The sequence below is a fragment of the Vicia villosa genome, linkage group LG3 (genome assembly GCF_029867415.1).
Source record: "Vicia villosa cultivar HV-30 ecotype Madison, WI linkage group LG3, Vvil1.0, whole genome shotgun sequence".
Classification (NCBI taxonomy): Eukaryota; Viridiplantae; Streptophyta; class Magnoliopsida; order Fabales; family Fabaceae; genus Vicia; species Vicia villosa.
Window position 1 is genome coordinate 21,482,928 of NC_081182.1, and position 25,291 is coordinate 21,508,218.

The 25,291-nt window shown below is 33.5% G+C and overlaps 1 protein-coding gene across 1 annotated transcript; it reads left to right on the forward strand.

Moving 5' to 3' along the window:
- The first annotated feature begins 628 nt into the window (after nt 1-628).
- On the forward strand, nt 629-1,907 carry LOC131655103 (uncharacterized). The gene is made up of 3 exons (XM_058925011.1): nt 629-1,126; nt 1,326-1,444; nt 1,548-1,907. The coding sequence occupies exons 1-2, from the start codon at nt 714-716 to the stop codon at nt 1,423-1,425; spliced, it is 513 nt and encodes a 170-aa protein (XP_058780994.1). The 5' UTR covers nt 629-713; the 3' UTR covers nt 1,426-1,444; nt 1,548-1,907.
- The last annotated feature ends 23,384 nt before the right edge of the window (nt 1,908-25,291 follow it).

A 25,291-nucleotide genomic window follows, 5' to 3' on the forward strand; every position in this document is an offset into this window, starting at 1 on the left:
TTTAATTTATGTGAATCATATGTAGAGTGAGAGAGATTTAAAAACACTTAGATATAAAATATGGTTGCTTTTAAAAACTCATGTAACTATTTTCTTATAATTCATTTGTAATTTCTTATAACAACTTTTAAAACTGTAGTGAATCAAAAAACTTCTATCTTTTCTATAATAAAATATTTGATTGAATCGAATAAACAAATTCTTTCTGTCCTAATCTTTTATCTTGCTCTTGCCTTTATATTATTTAAGATGCTATATAGTTTTAGATTATTTACAATGTAGCTTTCAATATGGTGATTTCCACGTTTTAAACTAAAAATAATAAAATTAATATATATTGCATACTTTGTGTTATTGATATGAAAACATGACATATGTTGAAATGTGCATTAAAGAGCAACTGTACATGGGTGTGTATATTAAGGGATATCCATTCAAAAAGAAAATTCTTTGACTCCTTTATCTAAATATAGTTTATGATGAAATCACAAATAATGGTTTGAAGGAATCCAAAAAGAAGAAGGAGGCTTACCCTACCCTACTTGGTGCGCACTGGCTAGAGATCTGTCCAAATATCGAGGAGAGAGACTTGGAATTTTGGCAGTATATAAACTACCACAATCTCAAACACTCTTCCCACCTTCAACTATAACTCCCTCTACTTTCTCTCATACTTAGAATTTTGTATTTTCTACAGTTTTTTTAAGGGAAAGATGAACAGACCAGGAGATTGGAACTGCAGGGCATGCAACCACCTCAACTTCCAGAGAAGAGAATCTTGCCAACGATGTGGTGAATCAAAGTCGATGTCTAGCGGCGGCGGAGGAGATTACGGTGTAGCCGCCTTCGGCGGTGGAAGAGGCTCTAGTTCGCCTTTTCCTTTCACCACTGGCCCAGATGTCCGCCCAGGTGACTGGTATTGTACTGTTGGTAACTGTGGAGCTCATAACTTTGCCAGCCGCTCTAGCTGCTTCAAATGTGGTGCTCCTAAGGATATTGATACCTTCTCCTCTGACTCCTCAGACATGCCAAGGCTATTGAGATCACCATACGGCTTTGGAGGCGGTGGTAGCGCAGGCGCCTCCACCCGCCCCGGATGGAAATCCGGTGACTGGATATGCACCAGGTTCTCATTCTCAATATCATTTTTTTTATTTATGGAATATCAAATATATATATATATATATATATATATATATATATATATATATATATATATATATATATATATATATATATATATATATATATATATATATATATATATATATATATATCAGATATATAAGTTATTCAATGAAACGAAAAAATTTGTGAACGTGTAGGTCTGGTTGTAACGAGCATAACTTTGCGAATAGAATGGAGTGCTACCGATGCAATGGCCCGAGAGACCCTAGTTCCGGAAGGTCTTCCTATTTATCATGAACTTCATTTCTCCATCATGGTAATTCATTTTGATAATATATACATTTTCCCATGCATGTATATGAGAGTTACATTACATTACATGCAAGTATATTAATGTGTATTTATTTTTTCATTTTCAGGTTTGGTGTTGAAGAAGAGAGAATTGATAGAGGCTATTATGTTTCCTAGCTAGAGATAGTTATTTATTTTTGGTCTCTATCAATGTTACTTTCTTCATATTTTTTTTCTCTTTTGTTTTTGCTTCTTTTGATTTTGTTTGATCGAGCTAGCTAGCTAGAAAGGAATCTTGTTTAGGTTTGAATAATATTTTGAGTATGGTTGGTGCTGATCAGTGTATCTCGGCGGTTATTAGCTATGTACTATCTAGCTAGCCCATGTACTTTTTTTCAGTATCAACAGTTTAATATTAATTAGTACTATGATTAATTTGGTGCAAAGATGTTGTGTTGTGTTGTTGTTTATCCAAGACGTGTTCTCAAAAGAATATAAGATGCTCTCTCTTCTCTTTCTCTTTTTTACTACTACTCTCTTTAGTGGAGACGGGTTCCAATGATTTTTTTGGATTTTGAATGGCAACGGGTTCCAATGATTATAAAGCAAGAAAAGGCCAATATTATGCTTTTAGTTTTGGTTCTATCTGACCAATTTAGTACGTTAGATTCTTTTTTTCAATAACAAATCTAAAAAAAAAAAGAGTATAAAGGATACTACGTAGGCAGAATTAACTGTCAAGAAAACCTTAAGCGAAGGGCCACACAATAGTAACTTATCATATTTATAACAGAAATTGAAATTATTTTGTGGATTGAAACTGACTCTTAACTAGTCACACTGACTTTTCATTCACAAAATTGTTTATTGTAAATTAAAAGTATATTGTTTAATTGTTTGAAGGTCACTGGTAAGATAAATTTTATCATATACCATTATACATATAAGTTGCTGTTTTAGGTATTGAAATTAATGACATCCATTGGTTGGATAAAATTCAATTTTCTATTATGGATAATTATATTAGGAATAGACTTAGCATTCCAGAATATATATTTGGTAGGGGGTGTTCGCGGTGCGGTTTGGGCGGTTTTGACGAAAAAAATCATCCGAACCGCAAGAGAAAAAATAGTGCGGTTTGGTTTGGTTCGGTTGGCTTTTAAAAAAAATCTGAACCAAACCAAACCAAACTAATGCGGTTTGGTTCAGTTCGGTTGGTTCGGTTTTTTACAAATATTTTATTGAGCCATACATACACATATAGATGATAACATAATTTTGTATTTATACATTCATACACTATCAAATAACAACAAAACTCGTCATATTTTGACAACAATTTTCTATTTAATATGTAAAAATTAAATTAGACAAAAGTGAAATATTAAACATAAAATAATAGCATAAAACAATATAAAAATTATTATAACAAAACAAACAAATAGAAGAGACGAAATATTAGTGAAAGTGAAAAAGAAAAAAAGTGTTGAGAGATTAGAGAAGAAAATATGCAATAAAAACGAAACTGAAATACGGAACATTTACATAAAAATGAGAAGGTGAAAAAGAAAGAATATAAGAGAGTAGAGATTATAGAAGAAGAGGGAAGATGTATGTGGCAAATTAAGAATGTGCGATAATGTTATTAGAGATTTTAGAAGATCGGGACTGAAATTATATGTGTAAGGATGAGAAAATTGTTCGTAATCATAATGCTAATGTATAATAAGTTTAAGTTTGAGTTGGATGTGAGTTAAGTAAAATTTAGGTTGTAACATAATGCGGTTTGATTCGGTTTGGTTTGGTTTACAAAATACAAACCGCAAACCGAACCGAACCGTGCGGTTTTGTAAAAAATGATCCAAACTAATCCGAACCAAATGCGGTTTTTTGCGGTTTCGGTTTGGTTTGGTTTGCGGTTTTCTATTGGGTTGGTTTGGTTTTGATCACCCCTATTTGGTCGGTTATTCTTCTGCTATGAAACTAGATGATAATCAGATAGGATGAATGATAGGAGTGTTATGGTGGTTCAACACTGCCAATGTGGGAGAGAGGGGGTTGACTTGCAACTAGGGTTGGCAAAACGAACCCGACTTGTTGGGTATGTCCGTTTTGTCCGCACTTTTGTGCTTGTGCGGGAGAGTTAAGGTTTTAGGTCTTCACCCTCTAGTGTGACCGTCCCGCTCTGCCCCGTTTTTTATACAGACACGTGCATTAACGTAATTTTTGAAATTTTAGGTTTAAAAAGTGCAGTGACCGCGGGCCTAACCCGCTCCGCCCTCACTTTATTTGAGGGGAGGGCCAAGGTTTTAGGCTCACACCCTCAACAATGACCGTCCTACCCCGCCCCACCCCGTTTTCTTGCAGGCTTTTGTAGGGCGGGACTAAACGGGGCGGACATGCCCGTTTGTCACCCCTACTCGTAACGTTAGCATTTCAATGCTCAAGTCAATAAGAGAGTGAAAAATAAAGTTTTGATGAAGAAGAATTTGAGTACCTATGGAGTGACGTGTTTTCCTCTTTTAATTGAGGAAATGATTGGTAATTTCATATGTGTGGACGGCGTGGGATGCATCCAGTCGTTAGATTGATTTGAGAGATTGACATGGTATCTTCGTGAGAGATATTTTGCGGAGGGAGGGTTTGTGGCATGCGTTGTTATCGGGCCACGAGATCCACGGACATTGAAGTCCTAAATGGAACATTGATGTTCTTGAGAATATGCGCATCTTTGAAGTTGTAACGTAACGTTGGGAGTGACTGGCATGTTTTTACTTGCTAGCTAGAAACTACGATCATCCTTCTTTGGATTGCTTGAGGTCATTTCCTTCACATTTCACATCTAGAATCGTGATCACTCTATCTCACACCTCACTCTCTCTCTAAAAATATTTTTCAACTTTCTCTCACTTAAATTTAGCCATAAAGCTTCTGAGAACGTCATTTTGTTTAGGAATTCTTTAAAATTCTGAAAGTCCTTTTATTTAGGAATTCATCGAGGAACATTTTTACCTTGGTTGAATAATTTATCCATAAGGGATTGTTTGTTTGGGTTCAAAGCTAAACCTTTTAAAAGCTTTTGTTTAGGAATTTAGATTCTAAGTCGTCGTTTTGGTTCGTAAGCTCAACCCGTTCAAAAGCTTGCTTCGGTTTGAGATTAACCCGAGTATAAAATCTCAACTTGGTTCGTGGATATCTTAGTAAAAACCTCGATTCGGTTCGTAAGCTCAACCTAGTTAATATCTTTCTTTGGTTCAAGATAAGCCCGATATTAAATCTCAGTGCTTCATGGTTAGCCTATTCAAAACCTCAGTTCGGTTTGTGAGTTTAACCCAGTTTAAAAGCTCACCTTTTTTCTAGATAAACTTATGTAAAATCTAGGTTTAGATTGGGGGACTTACCACTTCAAGTTGTTAATTGGAAAGGACTACCCACTTAAATCTGTCGTTTGGTAGGAAGACTAACCTCTTCTCTCAATTGTTCACTATTTGGTTGGAAGTTAGAATGAAACTTCATTTTTCAAAATATAAGGGGGTTTGAGAGTTCAACATAATAAAAGCTCTTAAGATTTACTGAATACTCTCAAGAATAAATATTGGGGAGAGGATTTGGTCATTTCGTTTTTTACTGAACCTTTTTAATTCCTGGTGTTATTTCTTTATACCTTATCTCTTTACTTTTTACATATTTACTCTGTGCTACAAATTTCTCAAACGTTATAAAAATGTTTTTAAACTCTAAAAATGATCCTAATTTTTTTTCTTTCAAACTATCATTTTTCAGAAACACACAATTCATCCCTCCACTCTCTTGTGTGTGAAGTCACATGTCTAACAAGTGGCATCAGAGTCTAACTCCTATTCAAGGACTAATATTTTCATGAGGAAGGTGACTTCCAACACATTTTTATAAAAAGCTCATTCCTAAACACACCTCTATCATTTGATGGTACTAGGTTTGAAATCTGAAAAGCTAGATTTATAATCTTTATTCAATGTATCAATAGTGAATTATGGGAAACTCTAATCAACGTTCTATTTATTCCTACTCACTAAATAGATGGAGAAGTAGTAGATAAACCTGGTTCTCTTTGGGCTGTATAAGGATAGAGAAAAATTGAAATAGATTACAAAGCCAAAAACGTTCTAGTGATGACTTTAGATGATAGTAAGTTTCTTTCTGTTTATAATTGCAAAACTGCCAAACAAATATGGGATACTCTTGAAATGATATATGAAGTCTCTCCTAGTATCGAATAAGAGAAAATGAACATACCAGACGAAGAAGATGAAGGTATCATTCATCAATGTCCTTCAAAGCTTAGAACTGCTAGAAATTATATTGGAACATTTGTTACTAATCAATATCTAAGAATTAAGAATTGAAAACTCAATCCAATCCATAAATCAAAATATGGGAGTGTATGTGAATTTCGGGAAAAATCAAAGAAGGAGTAAATCATTAAAAAAATTGAATGAACTAGTTCAGTTACTTAAAGTTGAAGGTACAAGCTCAAAGATTGAAGAATATTCAACAACCTCGTCAAACTTCTATCAAATAACTTACATGGTCTTCTTTGAAGGAACACACCCAGTAGTTGAATGATCTTCGAAAGATTTAACATCAAATGAAGGAACCTTATCTATGAGATAATGTGAAAAGAAGTATTATCTAGTGGAATCTTCTAAAGAATAAGAGAAGACGAAGCATTCATAGAAGAATCCTCTTCAAACAAAGAAGATGAAGTTTTCTCAAAGACAACCTACGAGGAAGATGATTATAAGGTAACTAAACCACCCTATCAGAAATGATTTAAAATTAATTCTAAGTTGGTTTAAGAAAATGATAGGATTAGAAAATGCAATAAAACGCTTATATTAGAAATTTCCAACATTAGAAACTTTACAGAAGCTTGTGAGACTTATGTCTCATTGAAAAAGGAGGTGACAAATTTGTCAGAAACCCTAAGTAAATTTACTAAGGGAAAAGAAAACCTTGTAAATTTGATCTTATCAAGTCAAAGGCCTTCCTTAAATAAAAGTGGACTAGGTTTTAAAACAAATAAAACACCTAGTAAATGATTAAATAGGAAGAAAAAGAATCGACCTATTCATAAATGCAAACATTGCAACGAATTTGGTCATTTAGAACCTTTTTTTTGTTTTGATAAGTTGAAAAGGTCTAAAGGTAACAACCTTAGACCTACTGGAAGAACTAACGCACCTGGATCCATGAAAATTTGGGTAGGAAATATGAAATCCTAGTATGTTTTGCAGGGTTACTTTGCAGATCGAAACTTTAATGGATATTAAATGGAGTTTTGCAAACCAAAGAGCATACCTTCAAGTATACATTATTTTTTAAGTCTCTGATCTAAGAATGATTGATGATGGTGAATATCAATGATAATGATCAAAGCAAGGTTTTTCGTTGATGATATCTCAACATTTCTTATACTTAATGTTCAACATACCTCATAATAGATTGAGAGGATACGTCTGCGGTGGACATATTCGTCTCGTTGTTTGAACCAACTCCCACATTCAACGATTCATAGAGAAGGCCACGCCACAATATGTTGGTGTTCCTTTTAGGAGAAGATTTATCAAGACTTCTTGATATGTGAGGTAGTACACTATTTTAAAGATGAAATGATCGGAAAACTCTGATTAATTCTTTAAAATTATGGATTTAATTTTGATCATCAAATAAAATCAATTTAGTAAACAAAAAAATGAGTTTTTAAGTTTTTTATATAGGGGAGGTGCAAATAAAATTGAATAGGGGTGCAAAAAAGTAATAGCCAAAAGAAAATCCAAGACAAGGCCCTAAAAGCACCTTGAAGGATGACTGACGTAAGCCCAATCAATTGGCATATTGAGGAAATCGATTGGTGAGGCTCAGCCCGCATATTTTCATATCAAATCCAAGCTAAACATAACCTCTCTATGGAAATCAGATCCTCGCATTAATGATACATGTTCAATATCTTGAAAGATCTGATCATCCAATCGATTGGAGCCCCAAGCCAATAAATTGACACACCAATTTCATAATTAATTTGATATGATTTTAAATATGCACAATCTCGATTAATGGTATACATCTCTCACTCTTTTGCATTGCATACTTTTCTCAAATTATTGGAAAGAACTCTATAAATAGGTATACATCTCTCACTCTTTTGCATTGCATGCTTTTCTCTCAAATTGTGCGAGTGTATTATTCTATCAAAATCATCATGGCTCCTAGAAGGCTAATCTTTTCCTCTAATCTTCTCTCTGATTATTTCACCACTCAACAACAGGAAACGAGATTCCTTCAATATTTTGCCAACAGAAACATCATGAGAATTCACACCCTAGATTCTGAAGTTTTAAAATAATGTGAATTCTTTAAGACTTTTGAAGAACTAAACCTATCTACCTTATTTTTCAACCCCTCTAGCAAGGCGTATCCATCATTAGTTAATATGCTCTTTTCAAATATTTACTTCTTTGATAGAATAGTCAATTATTAAGTAAAGAGGCATAGGATATCTCTGTCACTAGAAGAGTTTGCAAACATCCTAAATCTTCCCCATGAAGATATTGTCCTTAATCCCGGAGATAAAGGATACAAATCAACCACAAGAATGTTTCATCCTTTTAATGAAGAATCCATCACCCTCTATATTAAATCCATTCACTGTTGGATACATTGTCCCTGATAGTCGTATGATCCATTATATGACCAATCACACACTTTTTCCAAGAAAGAACAACTTTGGCCTCATAAATCAATTTGATGTTAAAGTTATATGGGTGATAGAGACAAAATCAAGGCAAACTAGGCAAATCAAGTAATTTGATACATGATGGGACGCAAGAAAGAAGGAGTGTTCCTACCATATGTTAATCTGATCACAAAGATTCTGGAACACATCGGATTTAACTTTGGAGAAGAAGAATATGTAGAAGTTGTAACAAAAAATAGGAAAACAAGTGTTAACAACAGTGAGATATGATTCATCGATGAAAAAGGGACTAAAAAGCCCTCAAATGAAAAGAAGAGAAATATGGATATGATCAAGAAACACCTATATATTTATAGAATTTTGACTTCATTATCCTTTAATTGTCCTCAATTGAAGCCATACTCAAAGTCATAATGAAGAAGCTTGATGTGACAAATGACAAGATCAGTTTCATAACCCATCACTTTATCAAGGATCCATCACTACTACCTCAAGACATGTTCTTGAATGATGATTTTGACCTAGAATAATCTCACTTATATTTTCTTTCAGTGTGTTTCTTTTTTTTCCTGTTATTTCAAAATTCTGCAATTTCACGCTTTTTGTACTTTGAGTTTTAACAATTTAAATTAACAAAGTGTGACATTTTCCTTTCCTAAATGTCATTGTGCTTATGTTTGCATATTTAAATTCTCGCAATGAATCTTTACCCGCATTATTTATTTTGACAAAAGGGGAGAAGTATACTCTCAAAAGGAGTAGAGTATACTTTCTACTTAATTAAGGGGGAGTTTAATCACTTCAAATATATTTGTTTATTTCTTTTACCACCTCCCTGGGAGATTCATTGTCATCATCAAAAAGGGGGAGCATGTGGAACCATGTTTTGCAGGTTTAGGTAGCTCTCATGCTCTTAATGATAAATATGCTTTTGATAATAACAATTAAATACAAGCATAACAAATAGTTAAAGATGCAAGCAAAATAAGTAGGGTTTGAGGATTACTACAAAAATCCTATAATGATAACACTTAAATGGAATAAAAATCAAGCCTCATCTTCAAGAAGAATTCAATCAAGTGTCTATAAGTTTGGATTACTTGACAAGTTCTTAAGCTTCAAATTGTGAAAGCTCGCCTTATCGTGTCTGAGTGAATAATATGTTGTATAAGCATAACGGTGTTTTTTGTATAGTTATACGGTTAAATTACACACACACACAAAAATGTTTTCAAGCCTATTTTTCCTAAAGAATTATTCTTTAAAATGTTTTAAAGTCGTGTCATGTGAATTAGGAACTGTCTGAATAATTTTGGATAAAATTTGTATTATACAAATGATTGGCTCTTATACCTAAATGATTAGGTCTGGGAAAAAGTTGTCCTTGATCGTTTCAGACAATGTTTTAATGAACGACAAAAGCTCTATATCCTTTCCTTCCTTTTTAAACATCCTAAATGATTATTTTGAGGTTTTCCAATTGATTAGAGCAATATGCCAATGGATTGGCACATTAATTTTGGTCCAAGAAATTTTCCTTTTGTGTGCTACCCTCTAGCCTATGAATAAAGGTCATTTCCTTCATATTTTCACATCCAGGATCGTGAGCACTCTATCTCACACCTCAAACTCTCTCAAAAATAACTTTCAACTTTCACTCAGTTGAATTATTTATCCATAAGGGATTATTTGTTTGGGTTTGAAGCTAATTTATTTATAAGCTTTGGATTGGGGATTTAGATTCTAAGTCATTGTTTTGGTTCATAAGCTCAGCCCTTTCAACAGTTTCCTTCGGTTTGAGATCAACCCGATATAAAATCTCAACTTGGTTCGTGGTTCTCCTGGAAAAAACTCTGGTTAGGTTTGTAAGGTCAGCCCAGTTAAAAGATTTCTTTGGTTAGAGATGAGCTCAGTATAAAATCTCAATTGTTCATGGCCAGCCATGTTCAAAACCTCGGCTCGATTTGTGAGTTCAGCCAGATTTAAAAGCTCACTTTAGTTCTAGATAAGCTAGTGTAAAATCTTAGTTTAGCTTGGGGACTAACCGCTTCAAGTTATTGTTTGGAAAGAAGACTAATCGGTTCAATGCGCCATTTGGAAGGAACACTAACCGCTTCTCTCCAGTATTCGCTGTTTGGTTGTAAGTTAGCATAAAACTCCACTTTTCGTTATATAAGGGGGTTCGAGAGTTCAACCCTACTAAAATCTCTTCAGATTTACTGGATACTCTCAAGAACAAATCTTGGGGAGAGGATTAAGTATTTTATTTTTTTTACTGATCCTCTATAATTCTTGGAATTATTTCTCTATCCATTAACTCTTTACTTTCTGCTACAAACTTCTCAAAGATTTAAAAAAAAATTTTAAAAATGATCCAATTTTTTTTCAAATTACCGTTTTCTGAAACACACAATTTACCGCCTCCTTTTTTGTGTGTGTAGTCACATGTCCAACACCTTTATGAACTTCCTTAACGAGTTCTTCCTTCCCTTATGATTTTAGTTTTTTATCCTTAGTAAATCAAAAAGTATTCTACTTGATTTTTTATCCATATTTTCCATGATTTCTATTTATTAGAGGATTTCTTAACACTAATAAATTGTTATCTACTTTGAAGATGATCAACCAAAGAAATAAATATATTTCATTAATGCATATAAGAAAATAAGTCACTAAAATAAATTCATATCACAAAAAAGATTATTTTTACATTAAACTTCACATTGACCAACACAAGATTCATATATTTCTCCTCTAAGATCCAACCTTTTGACATAATTGTTTCATCCATATGTCGAACTCAAATTCTCCTTAACAATTGTTCTTAAGATGTCAAACACCTATTTATTTCAACTCGAGAAATTTCCTATGATACTTTTTTTCTCCATTAAGGACAAAGCTCATCCAATATTAGGGATTGCAATAATTAGGTATGAGTAGTGTATTATAGTACTCGTCCTCATACTTGCCGTTTGAAAAAAATTCTCGTACTCGAGCCCATACCCGTGTACCCATACCCTATTCCGGGTACCTAAGAACTCGTACTCGTACCTATTACCTGCAATTCTAGTAAAAATAAATATACCAGTTGAAAAATATCATATCATTTTAAAATTTTAACAAAATAAACAAAAAATTAAAAAAAAGATAATTTGTATTATGAAATAATCAAACACTTATATTAAAATGTGTAAATGTTTAATTGTGTTCTATTCCTTTAAAGAGATAGACATACATTTTTTATATGATAATATAAATTAAAATATATAAATATACATTGTGTGGATATGGGGCAAAGTGGGTACTAAGGTACTCCTACCCGCATTCATATCCGCTTATTTTAATGGATAATTATGCCGTACCCATTTTATGGATTCTTACCCTATCTATTATAGATATTTTTGTGGGTATCAATTGGATATGGTACAATTTCCATTCTTATCTAACCTTATAAATTCAACCCTAACCAACCTTATAAATTTGACTGTAACCAACATTTTAACAATCATCTCGAGATAAACTTTAAGTGCTTTCCTTGAATTGTGTAATTGTGAGTTGAATGAACATAGAATATAGAATATCAATTAGGGATGTCAACGGGGCAGATATTGTTCGGAGGATGCTTTTCCACTCCCCGCCCCGCCCCTAAATTTAGTCCCCATCCCCAATCCCCGCCACGGGGGAATATTTCCCTCCATCCCCATCCCCACAGATCCCCACGGATATCCACGGAGATCGAATCTTAAGAAAATTTCTACACTTTTTGATCAAAACTATGACACTAGTATTTTTTTTTCTGTATTTTTTAAAACGCATATATTTGCATCTTTACTTTATAAAAAAAAATCAAAATACATCTTGCATCAATAATAAATAAAAAAAGCAAAAGAACTTGATGTTGCTAATATTTTTTATGTAAAAATAAATAAATAGTAACATAACTTCTTGCTACCGTGCTTCCACTAATTTACTACCACAATACCGATGTCGTCCAACGCAAGTGGTTGATTATGTGTGACAAATCTATAACTTCTAATGACTCTTCATTTTCTAATACATTGTAAAATTATATAATTATATAATATATAAAATATATAAATTAACATATATTTTCGGAGTCGGGGAATCCACAGGGACGGAGGATACTTTCCCAATCTCCGCCCCAAAGTGTTATCGGGGGAACTTTTCCCTCCATCCCCATCCCCACGGGGAAAAAAATACCCAACTTCGGATCTCCACACAGATATTCCCCACAGGGATCCCCATTAACAGATGCAATTGACATCCCTAATATCAATGTATATTAATTTTAGGTAAAAAAAATTAATTGATCCTTATAAGTTGTTGTCTTTTTTGTTTTTTGTCTCTATATTTTGTTTTTTTGATAAAATCAATTCTATTTGGTTTTAATCTCTAAAGTTAAAATCTGCGGACTTCCTATAAATTTTCTTGTGAATTTTAACTTAAAAAGTAATGTTTTAAAAACGAATCAAACCGACTGATCGAAATGAAAATCGAAAGGATCACTGGTTTGATGATCTGTCTGATTTTAAAAACATTTCATCAGAAACTAAAACTATTTTTTTTAATATTCAAAAATTATTTCTATAAAAGAAAATACAAAAACACAATAACTTGCAGGTAGGGGTGGAAATAGGCTAGGCTAGGCTAGGCTTTAGAAGGCCTGAGCCTGACCTACGATAAACTTAAAAGGCCTAAGGCCTATCATAGGCTCAGTTTTTTGGCCTGGCCTGGCCTTTTTAAAAGCCTGGCCTGGCCTGAAAGCCTATTTAAAAAGCCTGTTTAGCATTTGTTATATATAAGAAGTCTTGTAGGTCGACCTATATATACATATATAAGTGAACCTATTTGGCATTTGTTTTATATATATATATATATATATATATATATATATATATATATATATATATATATATATATATATATATATATATATATATATATATATATAAGTGAACCTATTTGGCATTTGTTTTATATATATATATATATATATATATATATATATATATATATATATATATATATATATATATATATATATATATATATATATATATATGGTAGCCTATTTAGTTTTTTTTTTCTAATATATATGCATACATGAACCAACTTATTTAACATATCTCTAATATATGAAAATATAGGCCGGCCTATAAGGCTTCAGAGGCTTTTTTAATAGCCTAAGTCTGGCCTATTAAATAAAATAGGCTTTTAAAAAAGCCTAAGCCTGACCTCTTTATTAAATAGGCCTGGCCTGGCCTAGGCCTATGTAGGCTGGGCCATAGGCCCCTGTAGGCCGGCCTGGCCTATTCCCACCCCTACTTGCAGGAATCATTTGACTATTTAAACCTTAAATTTAATATGACATCTAATGAGAGCCTTTTCAATGTCATGTCATTTTAAATACAATTATAAAAATTGGGTGATGGCAGCATAATATATTTTCATTGAATATAAATGTATAATTGATTTACATTGCTTGTTATATCTTTTAATTCATAAATTTATTTGATATAATTAGCAATGATATATAGTTGTGCACATCACTTCTTTTATATGTTTGGTACACTACTTATTAGGAAAGTAAAATAATCAATTAATGGTCTTCTTTTAATTATGGTTTAGAAATTAGGACCTAACTATCTTTTTAAAAATAACATCATCATAAAATAATCAATTTTTGGAGGTGGTTCAGATAAGTCCAAAGATCAATCTTTAGCCTATGATTTTGATTTAAGCAATGATGTAATGAGTGCATGCAACTCCCACAATGAAATAATGATGGTGAATGAATGGTAATGCAATGAAATTTGGAACTCCAAAGCACATGATTGAGCAAGCTAGCTAGCACAGAAGGGTACTTCACTAAAGCATATGAAGTAACATAAAGCTTAGACTAAAGTGAATTTAAAGTTTTAATTTTTATAAAAAAAAATAAGAAAGTGAATTTAAAGAATCTTGTTAAAAGCTATATAATGGAGTGTAGTAGCAGACAGTAATGAAGTTGTGGTTACTTTTGACCAATGAATTTTGCTATTAAACGTAATCCAACGGGTGAATGAGGAAACCCAGGGAATATTTATCATAAGCTTGTAAAGTTATGGAATCCTATGTTAATTAAACCTTAAAAAGAATAGTTAATCTTTATCTGTTTGGTTGGAACCAGGAAGTTTAATTGATTTTGATTAAGCAAGGTGATTAAGCCCCCTCCGTTGAATAAATAATAAGAAATTAGTTATATGTATATTATAGGCAGGAAGGAACTTTAAGCTATCCATATATGGGTGATAAAACGGGCCGTGACATGCGCACCCGCCAAAAAATGACAGGTTGGATTGGGATTTTAGGCTCGCCGCTTGCCAAAGTCCGCCCCGCCAAAACCTGCCGCCCGCCATAGTTCGTCCTGCCAATGCGCGTCGTCCGCCATAGCCCGCCCCTCCTCCAAAATTCCCTCTTTTTTAGTTAATTATAGTAATTCTAATTCTTGATGGCTTATTTTATATATTTATTTGTAAATATATGTAATATTTTTTTAAGTAAAATTTGTTTAAAAGTTACTTTTATAAAAAATTGTTTTAAAAAGTAAGTGAAAAATTTAATTAAAAGGTAAAAAAAACCTATTAATATATTAAAAAAATGAAAGATAAATAAATAAAAATAGGCAGGCAAGCCCGCCGCCCGCCAACCCACCATATTGGCGGGGCGGGCATGATTTTTATGCCCATTTCACTTAGCGGGCATGTCCGCCCAACTCGTTTTTTAGCGGGCTTAAGCCGAGACGGGCGGCGGGAGGGGCGGGCGGCTCGTTTTGCCACCCCTAGTATACAATATGATAAATTTGTAGGAGAAATTTTCAAAGTACTATGTATATTACTAAACAATATATAATTTAACATTAAATTTTTATTAAAAAGCAATTGGACATTCAATAGCTCTTCCATAAAAATGAAGTTATAAATTGGGGGGAGCGGTTTCCTCCTTAATTGGGGAATAGTTTCCTCCTTTATGAATATGGTCTAAGTCGATCCTTTCAAAAACATTTTATCTGTTACGTATTGAAGAAGTAGACCAACCATAAACATGAATTCAGGTCGAGGGACTCAAGTCATAGTCGAGCGACCTAGAGTCTCGTCCACCTGATTTCTCTAATGACCCTTCCATGGTTTGTTTGGGTTGATTTGGACATGGGTTGCTAGCCTCTAGGGAGGCAAGTCCTTTGAGCATAGTTTAGGGTGTGTCCCTCAAGCATAGGTCGGGGTGAGTCCCTCAAGCATATGTTGAGGTAATTCCCTAAAGCCTTGCTTGGGGCCAGTCCCTCAAGCATAGCTTAGGGAGAATTCTTAAAACCTTGCTTAGACCGAGTCTCCCAAGTGCATTTTGGGGAAAGCTCCTCAAGCGTTGCTCCGAGAAGCATGTGTGACATTTAACGTTACATATGTTATCTCTTTTCTTGGGAAAGTGTGGTCATTGTGAGTCGATCATTTGCATGTGTTAATACTGATTTGTAGATGCTTTTATTCCCTAATTGTTGGTCTGTACCTATGGTAGGGAAATAATAGTCTATGTGACCTAGTTAATTTTCTTTATCATATGGGGTTTTGATCATTTTCTTCTCCATGCTCTCTCCACACATTCCACACTCTCTAAGCACAAATTTCTTCTTATATTTTTCAAGTTTAACTTCATCTTCTATTTTCACCATCCCAAGCGTGGGTCTTAAACTTCTTGCTTTCCCTCATTCATTCTTTTTTTGACATGGCGATTATTAGGGATTTTGACGAGGATAACAATGTGATAGATTCTTATACTCATGTGGAGTATATATAGATGTGGAAGTACTTTGTGAGAAACTCGTTGAATTAGGGGAGTTTGGTAGTTATAATAATAGTTGTGATTTTAGTAATGATAGTGACCCCTTTTCCCACTATTCTTTCTCAAGAAAATCAAGACTATTGATTGTGTCCAACTCTTCAAAACACTTGGGAGTTAAAGATTACTAGATTATTTACACAATGCATGAGAAAGTGGACTCCTTTTGTTAGAGCTTAAATTTATCTCCCAATAGATGGGCCTTTATCAAGGCATTTTAGATCTTGTGTAGGAACTTAGAAGTCTCTCCTACTGTGGGTCTCCTATTCTCCTTCTATAATACCAAAAATGTGAGCAATAGAAATTGGGGAACCTTGGGCGCTCTCTCTGGGAAGTTCCTCTTCACCTTCCACTCGAACAATTATTAGAATTGGAAAGATATGCTAGTCATAGTAAGGGAGCGAGATAATCATTCTATGTGATATTTGACAAGATCGGTGAATGTCGATTTATATTTTACAAGACAGAGGACCATGGCGATAAATGGTTTCAATTATGATTTTCTTACTGACACAGAACAATAGGTCCTTGATATCTTGGACAAATTTGGTATCATGAGCTCTCAAGATATGGTAGAATTTGATAAAAGTGACGACGAAGATAAGAAAATAGACAATTGTCTATGTAAGTTTAATGTTTATTCATGCAATCATAATTTAAATGTTTTTTTGGCTAATAATTTACTCTTTGTTTGTGGGATAATGGCGCCAATGACTATTGAGCAAAAGAATGTCCTTTAGGCCAAGAAAAAGGCCGATCGGGTGAGAAATGGTATGACAGTACCCATAGTCATAATGGCGGCTTATTAGTCAAGGGGAAAGGAAGACAAGAAATGGATAGATATGCGAGCTTTCATTCTCAAGGTCACCATCCCAAAGATGCCCAACCAAAGCGCCCTATTGACTTGGAGAATCTAGAAACTCATGATCTGGATGGAACGCCTAAAAAATGGATGTATTCCTTGACTCTTATTAGGGAGCAAGTTTCGTCCCTTTGGGAAAAAGACTTCAAGCTATGAGTTTCGTGAATACATGCCTTGATTTCCTTGTTGACTTTCCCAATGATCGCCAATTAGTAACTCATCTAGGATCTAAAAAGATATTAAACTTATTAGAGACTCGTATGTTAAGGGGGGTATCTTGTTAGAGCACATGAAGTCCAATTCCTATATCAGTAGGATAATTTGGTTGTTGATCTTAAGAGCAAAGTTCACACCTAACGGGAGACACCTATTGAGGCTCAAAATTCGCTAAAATTCATTTTTGCAGAGTGTGACTAGTTAAAAGAATCATAAAAAAAATATGATGCTACTAAAAAGCTCGAGCAAGGGATCTCCCAAGTGATGGTTGAGCTGGCACCGCTGAAGAAATTTGCAAAGGCATGGGCTTTTTTTAAAAATAAACTACAGAAATATATGTAGGATGCCCATAATGATATCATTGATTCTGAAGAGAAATACTTTAAAAATGTGAAAGATCAAGTAGCTCATCTCTAATCTGTTCTGGATCTAAACGAGCTATACCTATTCAAGGTCATTAAAAATAGTCACTTAGTGGACTAGGCATATGAGATTGATTATGAATCTGATGTCCTTAATGAGGGGGATAAAGTCTCTTTTTTGGAGACTATCCCTACCAACAAGGAGAGGCGAGTTCAAGAAGACGGTGAACCACTTATTTCGACCCCGCCCAACCTTTAGGATTTTGTTTGCTTCTTTTGTAGTCTTATCTTCTATTTTTTGTAATCGCCTTTCTTTTGTTTTTTCAGTTTTGTCTATTTGTAACCATGCCCTTTGGGGTTTATTAAATGAAAAATGTAAAGCCTTTTGGAATTTATTTTATGGAATTCTAAAGTTTTATTATTCGTAGCATCTTATTGTAGTCATGGGGCATGTTCCTCGTTAGGAATTGAATGTGCGGCCTATTGAGGTGGTGATGACTCCTTGATGAAGAAGAGTATTGGTTGCACGATAAAGAGGTAAGGAATCCCTCATGAGATCCAAAACAATTAATGATAAGGCGGAAATAATACTATTGTGAGGGAGCAAAAATATATTTCTTAATAAGTCAGCAACGATCCCTCTATGAGGGTCCATCAATGTATTTCCTAATAAGGCGTCAAGAATCTCTCTATGAAGGTCCAACAATATATATCCTAATAAGACGACAAGGATCCCTCTGTAAGGGTTAACCAATGTATTTCCAAATAAGGTGGTAAGGATCCCTTTATAAGGGCCCAACAATATATTGCCTAATAAGGGGACAAGGATCCTTCTGTGAGGCATTTGGGAGGACTTCACCCTTGAGTTTTAGACTTGCCCACTGTTTGTATAATCTTCTCAATATATCTCTTGATTGGGTAGCATTCATTAGTATAATGACCCTTCACCTTGTGGTATTTTCACCACGTACTTGGTTCTGGCCCCATGGTGTTTGACTTTGGAGCTAGTGGAGCCGGGATTTTATGGATGTGGATTACTTCATTTCAGAACTGTTCTCGATGGGTAATGAGGGGAGCAAAGTTATCTGCAGACCTCCCACTACATTTGAAAGTTTCCATATCTCTGACTTGTGAGGTGTAGTTGCTTCTATGTTGCTATTGCAATGAATCTAATATGCTGAAGGCACGCTATTTGACATCCTTGGTCCCCTTAATGTAACATTTGGCCCGTTCCATGATCTCATTCATGGAGACAACAGTCTTTTGGGCAAGGTATTCCTTTAAAGATTTGATGTTCTCCTTGCAGACATTGAACAGGATGGTTGTTGAAACCTTTCGGTGCTTACTCGCCGAAAACAGATGGCCCAATTTTTTCGAGAGGTCTTGATATATGATCACTAAAAGGTGGCGCAAGTTCATGAACCACCGGTGGGTCGCCTCCTTGAATGTTTTGGACAAGGATTTTCACTTCAAGGAGTCGTATGTGCCTATGATTGTCACCTGAGTGTTGGTTGCGGTGGTGTATTCTTGGGGGTTCTCTTCCCATTAAATTGTTTGTGAAAGCCATATAGGCTAATAGTTTTATTAGAATGTGGTACTTGTATTGAATTATTTACTAATAATAAAAATCATTTCTTTGTTATATTTGTTTTTTCAAACTAATAAAGTCCCTAGAATAACTAGTTCGTTTAATGAATAGTTAAGTGTTACTTAATCATAAGTTCTCACTAAACAAATGTCATTATTCTTAAAGTACCCATAGTCAAGCTTTATTGTGTGAAGTGGGATAATATTAAAGCATTGAGACTATTATGTGGATAGGAAGATGACCGCATCTCATGGACCATGGATAAAGAGTTATCAAGTATTCACATAAGTAAGAATATTAAGAGTAATATTTATACTGGATTGACCCACTGTGAGAATACTACATAGAATATTATGCAGGTTTCATAAGTTTTTCTCAAGGTGATAATGATGTATATCATCCTTCCACCTAAAACCTCTATGGACCCAAGATGTGGAGTCGAATACTTTATTGTCAATCAAACATTGTTCGTAACATGATGACCATATAGATGTTTTATAGGTACTACACAAATCATGTTAAGGGACATTAGTGACTTAGATGGAATTTACTCATCCTGCATAACAAGATTTATGTCTAAGGAATCAATATTAAACTAGATAAGGGTGACATGATCCATGTCTTATGTTCAATATAGACATGAGGGTAAAAGAATAAATGTACACACAAGCATTATCACGTAAAGGTTTTGTCATATAACATGAAATTTAGTGATAGCGCTCACTATTTACTATGTTAAATATGTGATTTAATATAATTCTCAAGGTCACGAGAACCTACAAGGTCACATTCATAAAGATAAATTTGTGAGAACCTGGAATATGAAACACCGTAAGATATGTTGTACTTAAGAGAATTACAGAATACCGTAAGGTATGATTCACTTAAGTGAATTGTAGAACACCGTAAGCTACGATGCACTTAAGTGGAATACGGAATACCATAAGGTACCATGCACTTAAGTGAAATACACTACATTGTAAGGTACAATCCACTTAAGTGAGATTTTTTAGCTTGCAGTCCATGCAAGTGGTTCTATAAATTGAACCCTTGTGTTGAAGATAACACACTTGGTGAAATTCAATTTTGAACGTTAGTTGTATTCTCTCTCTCTCTCTCTCTCACACACACACACACACACTCTCTCTCTACCTCTCTCTCTATCTCTCTCTCAAGGTTTTCATTCATCGAAGCTAGATTTGAAATGGAAGGCACTATGTTCGTTTGGACTAGATAGAGGTGTTGTTCTTCGTTTAATGTTTTTGATCATTCATCCAATTCTATATTAAAAGTTTTAATCACCACAAGTGGTAACTGTTTCTATCACTGATCATGCTCATTTGAAATGATCAACTTAAGGGAAATTTTATGTTTTCAGTTGTGTTTTATATTGTGATTTCCTTTCATAAAATTCATTAGTGATAGAGGTTCGAAGTTTTTAGCCACCCGAGCGCCCCAAATCTCGTTAGAGAGAGGTCGAGTTACAATACCTTGTCCTCTACATGGACGTCTTATTGACGTATCTTCTAAAGGGCTAAAGCGTTCTCCTGCAAAGGTTTGTTGGAACAATGCAACTTTTCCAAAGAAGAACACATCTCTATTAAGGCTTCATTATCGTTGTTATTGCTACTCCTAGTTATTGTAGAGCCTCGTCGTGTCACCATATTGAATAAGATGAATGAGGCGAGTAAAAATTAGATGTCTGTGGCATTTAGATTAGTTTTACTAAAACCCCACAAGCGTCAATTGTACTTGCAAGAAATACAATGATGTTACTCTGCTGACGAAGCTGAACGCAAAAGCGTTTGTATGCTCTAATTGAATGATACTAGGTGTGCAAAGTTAGTGAATGATATCCCAATCCTAAGGGTTGGGGATATTAATAGTCAAGCCTATGGGCCGGATTATAGGAAGCAGTTTTCTCTCAAATTTCCAACGAGTACCTGGGAGTAGGTGGAAGAACAATTTTATCCCGAATTAGGGGAGTAATTTTCTCCTTAATTTGGAGAGCAATTTTCTCTTTTGTTGGTATGACCCAAATCAGCTCTCCCAATGACACCTCATTTGCCACATATTAGAGAGTTGGACCAACTATATAAATGAATTCAAATTGGACGATCCAAGCCATAGTAAGACGACTTGGGCTCTAGTCTGCCCCATTTTTCAATCACCATTTAAATATATGATTATATTAATTTTTAAATTTCAGTAAAAGTAACAAATGGAATTGAGCTATTTATTTTATTTTCAAGTGTTGGGATATTAATGATTTTTTTTTCAACTTATAACTAATTTGTCAAGTATAATTACTCATCACCAAAAAAAAAAAAAAATAGTGTGCATGCATATACTCTTTTTAGTTGAGTGCTTTTTCTTTTGTGAGTGTTTGTGTGTGATTTTGTCTCTTACATGCCAATCTAACAAAGACAAGACCTACCAAATACCTTTGTTCATGAAAGCATAAAAACATCTTTAATCATAGGAAGATTTTGCAATGTCACATAGGTCACTAATTTTGATAAAGAATAAACTAGGTCAGATTGAAAATACTATACTGTGGTAGTCAAGGTTAGCAAAAATAAGAGGACTTTTTATCCACTAAAAATATGAGATACACTTTCAAAAACTTTAATTTTTTTTCTTTTTCTTTTCTTTTTAACCCAAGTAAGCATGTTTAAAGGCTTCTTTTTCCTTCCTTTAAAATAAATGGTTATAGCTTTGTTTACAGGTCAAACTCACTACCTCTCTCAAAGTAATACATATATAATTGAGATTCATATTATGTGCTACGTGGGAAAAAGTAGGGAACATCATGTACCCAAACTCAAAAATAAAGGGAAAAAAGTTCATAGAACAATAAACTTTTCTTTATTATTTTGATATATTAACTGTAGCTACTCAAGTGAAGCATGGATTTAAATTGAAGATAAGGTAAAATCAATGGTCTTAAAGCCTCTCAACATTGCATATGTTTCGATAAAATTATCCACCATTATTAAGCCTTAATTTAGGGTTGAAAATGAATCGAGTCGAGTCGAGTTGAACTTGCCTCAGCTCGGTTCGGCTCAACTCATTAAAAATTGGTTCAGCTCAAATTTCGATTTGAGTTTAACACGATTTTTTTTAAGTTCAAACTCGACTCGTTATAAGTTTACGAACAACTCGATTTGATTTGTTAGCTTAAACACACTTATTTCACAAATTTAAAAGTCATTTTTTAAAGTCTATTTTTTTTTATAATTGACATTTTAAATTAATATTATTTTAAAAAGAAAATATTGAAATAAAATAAAAGTTATCATATTAGAATTTTAACTTTGTCTCAAAAATTTACTAATTCAAAAATTATATAATTTATATGATGTTGATTTTATTTGTATAATTATTTTTAGAAACATTTAGCTCACTTAAAAATATAAATTATAAAATAAAATTGTTAAACTAAAAGAAAATATAAGGCTAAGATTTAGAGTAAATCCTAAACTTATTCTTAAAGACAACATAATACTTCTCATATATAATCGAGTTGACTCATGAACCTAACGAGTCGAACTATGTATAGTTAAAATTTAACTCATTTAGTTAACGAACTTAATTTTTCGCTAATATTCAGCTTATTAGATTTATGAACCTAATTCAACAATTTAATTGTCGAAATCAAATTCTAAATTACTTTTAAATTAGTTCGGTTCATTGTCAGCCCTACCTCCAACACTATTTTTCAAATATCATTAAGTTAATTTCATTTATCTTTATAACACCTAACCATTCTTACACTTATCTAAACAATATAGTTCTATTTAGTCCAATAGATTTAACAAACTTTCTCACAACCACCTCCAAAAAAAAAAATGTTAAAAAAGAGACTCCATTTTTAAAATTATACCGTACTTTTATGGAAGTCTACTTTAAATACTAACATATTTTTCTTGATATATAATTCTAATATTAGTCTTAATTTTCTCACCCATAATTAAAGTATTATAGAAAGAAATTGTAAATGGGAGATACCAAACTCATTATTTAAAGTTATTTAAAAACCCTTGAACAAACTAACATTTATAGTTGCATCCAACAAAACATTTAAACCCTCAACTATATTTAATGAATGTCTTTTTGTAATTTAAATTAATTAGTCCTATTGTCATTAAGTATAACTAAAGTGTTCTGTAGTAAAAGTATAGTTGATCGGTAAATAAGGAGACCAAGTTTGTCGCGGTGGTCATGAGCTTTTAATGCGATGAAGATTGAGTTGATTTCTAAGGCTAGCTCTCAAATGTTCTAGTAAATGTGAAAGTGAGTAGTGATGTGAGAATGACAATGGATTTGAATACCCGGAAAATATTGTGTTTTCCTTCTTAAATAGGAGAAGCAGTTGGCAAGTGAAAGCATAGAGTGAGGCGCATATTCCGTTCAACTGTTAGATTGATCTAGATGGTCATTAGGGCTTATTTACACAAAATTTCCAATGAAAAGGAGAAAAAAGGGTACAGATAATCGGCACCTTATTCCTAATTTGCTTCGCTATTGGACTTTTAAACATATGTAGATCCTTCTCCTTTCGTTTTTCCTCATATATTACCTCATTAACAATCAATATTTCTTTCAAAGTTTTCTTGTCTCACAAGAGTATATTGAAAACCCAAAATTACCTAGGCACGACAATAAATTTCAACCCTCTCCAAGATCGCCCCGAATTTTATGCGAAAAACCGATTTAATTTGGGGTGAATGCGAGGAAAACCCAGTTTTAAAAACAAGAGTGAGGATAAGTGTTAATACTATTGAGAAAAACAAGTGTGGGTTTGAAGTTTTGAGAAACAAGTGTAGAGAAGTCTCACATTGATTATAAAAATGGAGATTATGCACTTTATAAGTGAGAAAGCTCACACATTTATCACCTTATGGTTTTGGATGAGTATGTGGCGCATCTCTCACAAGGTGTGTTCCTCATAAAGAAATGTCCCAATGTAAAACGCTCTCTCCCTGACCCCCGATTTGATGATCCAATAGTGGTATCACAGTCTGGTTCGAGTGAATGATCGACTCACATGTATCAAAAGTCCTCCCGATATGGTGGTGGATAAGAGGTATGGCCCATGGCCCGTTGAAAAAGTGTCAAATGTGGTAGAAGTGTACGTGGATGAAAGAGCTTCCGCTTAAGGAAGAACATTGTGGATAGAGTCACGCTTGAGGGAGTGTTGAGAAAAATAAGTGTGAGTTGGAAGTTTTGAAAAACAAGTGTGGAAAAGTTCTGCATTGATTAAAATATTGGAGATTGAGCAATTTATAAGTGAGAGAAAGACCTCAATGTAAAAGGCTCCTTCATGTTGATCCCCAAATATTTGATGACCTAACAAATATTCACCCCGCATCCATCCTCGCCCCCACCAACCTTCTCAAAATCATTAATTGACTATTATATTTATTAGTCAAAAATATAACTTGTGTAATTAATTATGTTGAATGTTGCTATTAAATTTAAGAGTGAACAACATTTTTCTCTATGTCATATAGGTGACTTTTATTTTACTCCTCTATAAAAAAAATTCAGATTCAAATCTTGTCATATGACTCAACAATTAAGCTTGTGTGGCGTGAATGTGTAATTTAATTTTTTTTTTCAACATTTTAAAGACAAGTGTCAATTTAATATTAAATTTATTTTTGTTAAAATCAAAATTAAAATAAAAATCCATCTTCATATCTACCTTCATGATTTGCATCTTTTCATATCATTTCAAACCTAGCAAAAAAAAAAAAATCATCCTTCCCAAAATATATATTTTCCTACATCATTTAGAATTTTAATAACCAAATTGGTGCTAAATAGAGAAATTAACTTGAGTAATAGATTAACTTTAAAATAAAAAAGATTTTAATGAAGATATCAAGATTGGGATGGGGATACATCTCCGAACTATATAATATTGTTTCATAGATTCAAAACATGTTCATGCCTATGTGATTTGACATATTCCTTAAGCTTCATACTAATTTTTTTTTTTAAATATGGAATAGACACAACAAATGAGTTGAGTTTGGAAACATAACTTCCACAACATTCATCAACGCTAGTTCACAAAACCTTTTCTGACAACTTCTAGGAAGAAAACAACTCTTTTAGCTTCTCTAGTGCTCATGTGAAGTTTTCCTCCCTTTCATGTTTTCATATAGGAAAATCCAACCAAAAATATCAACTTCGTAGATGTAACA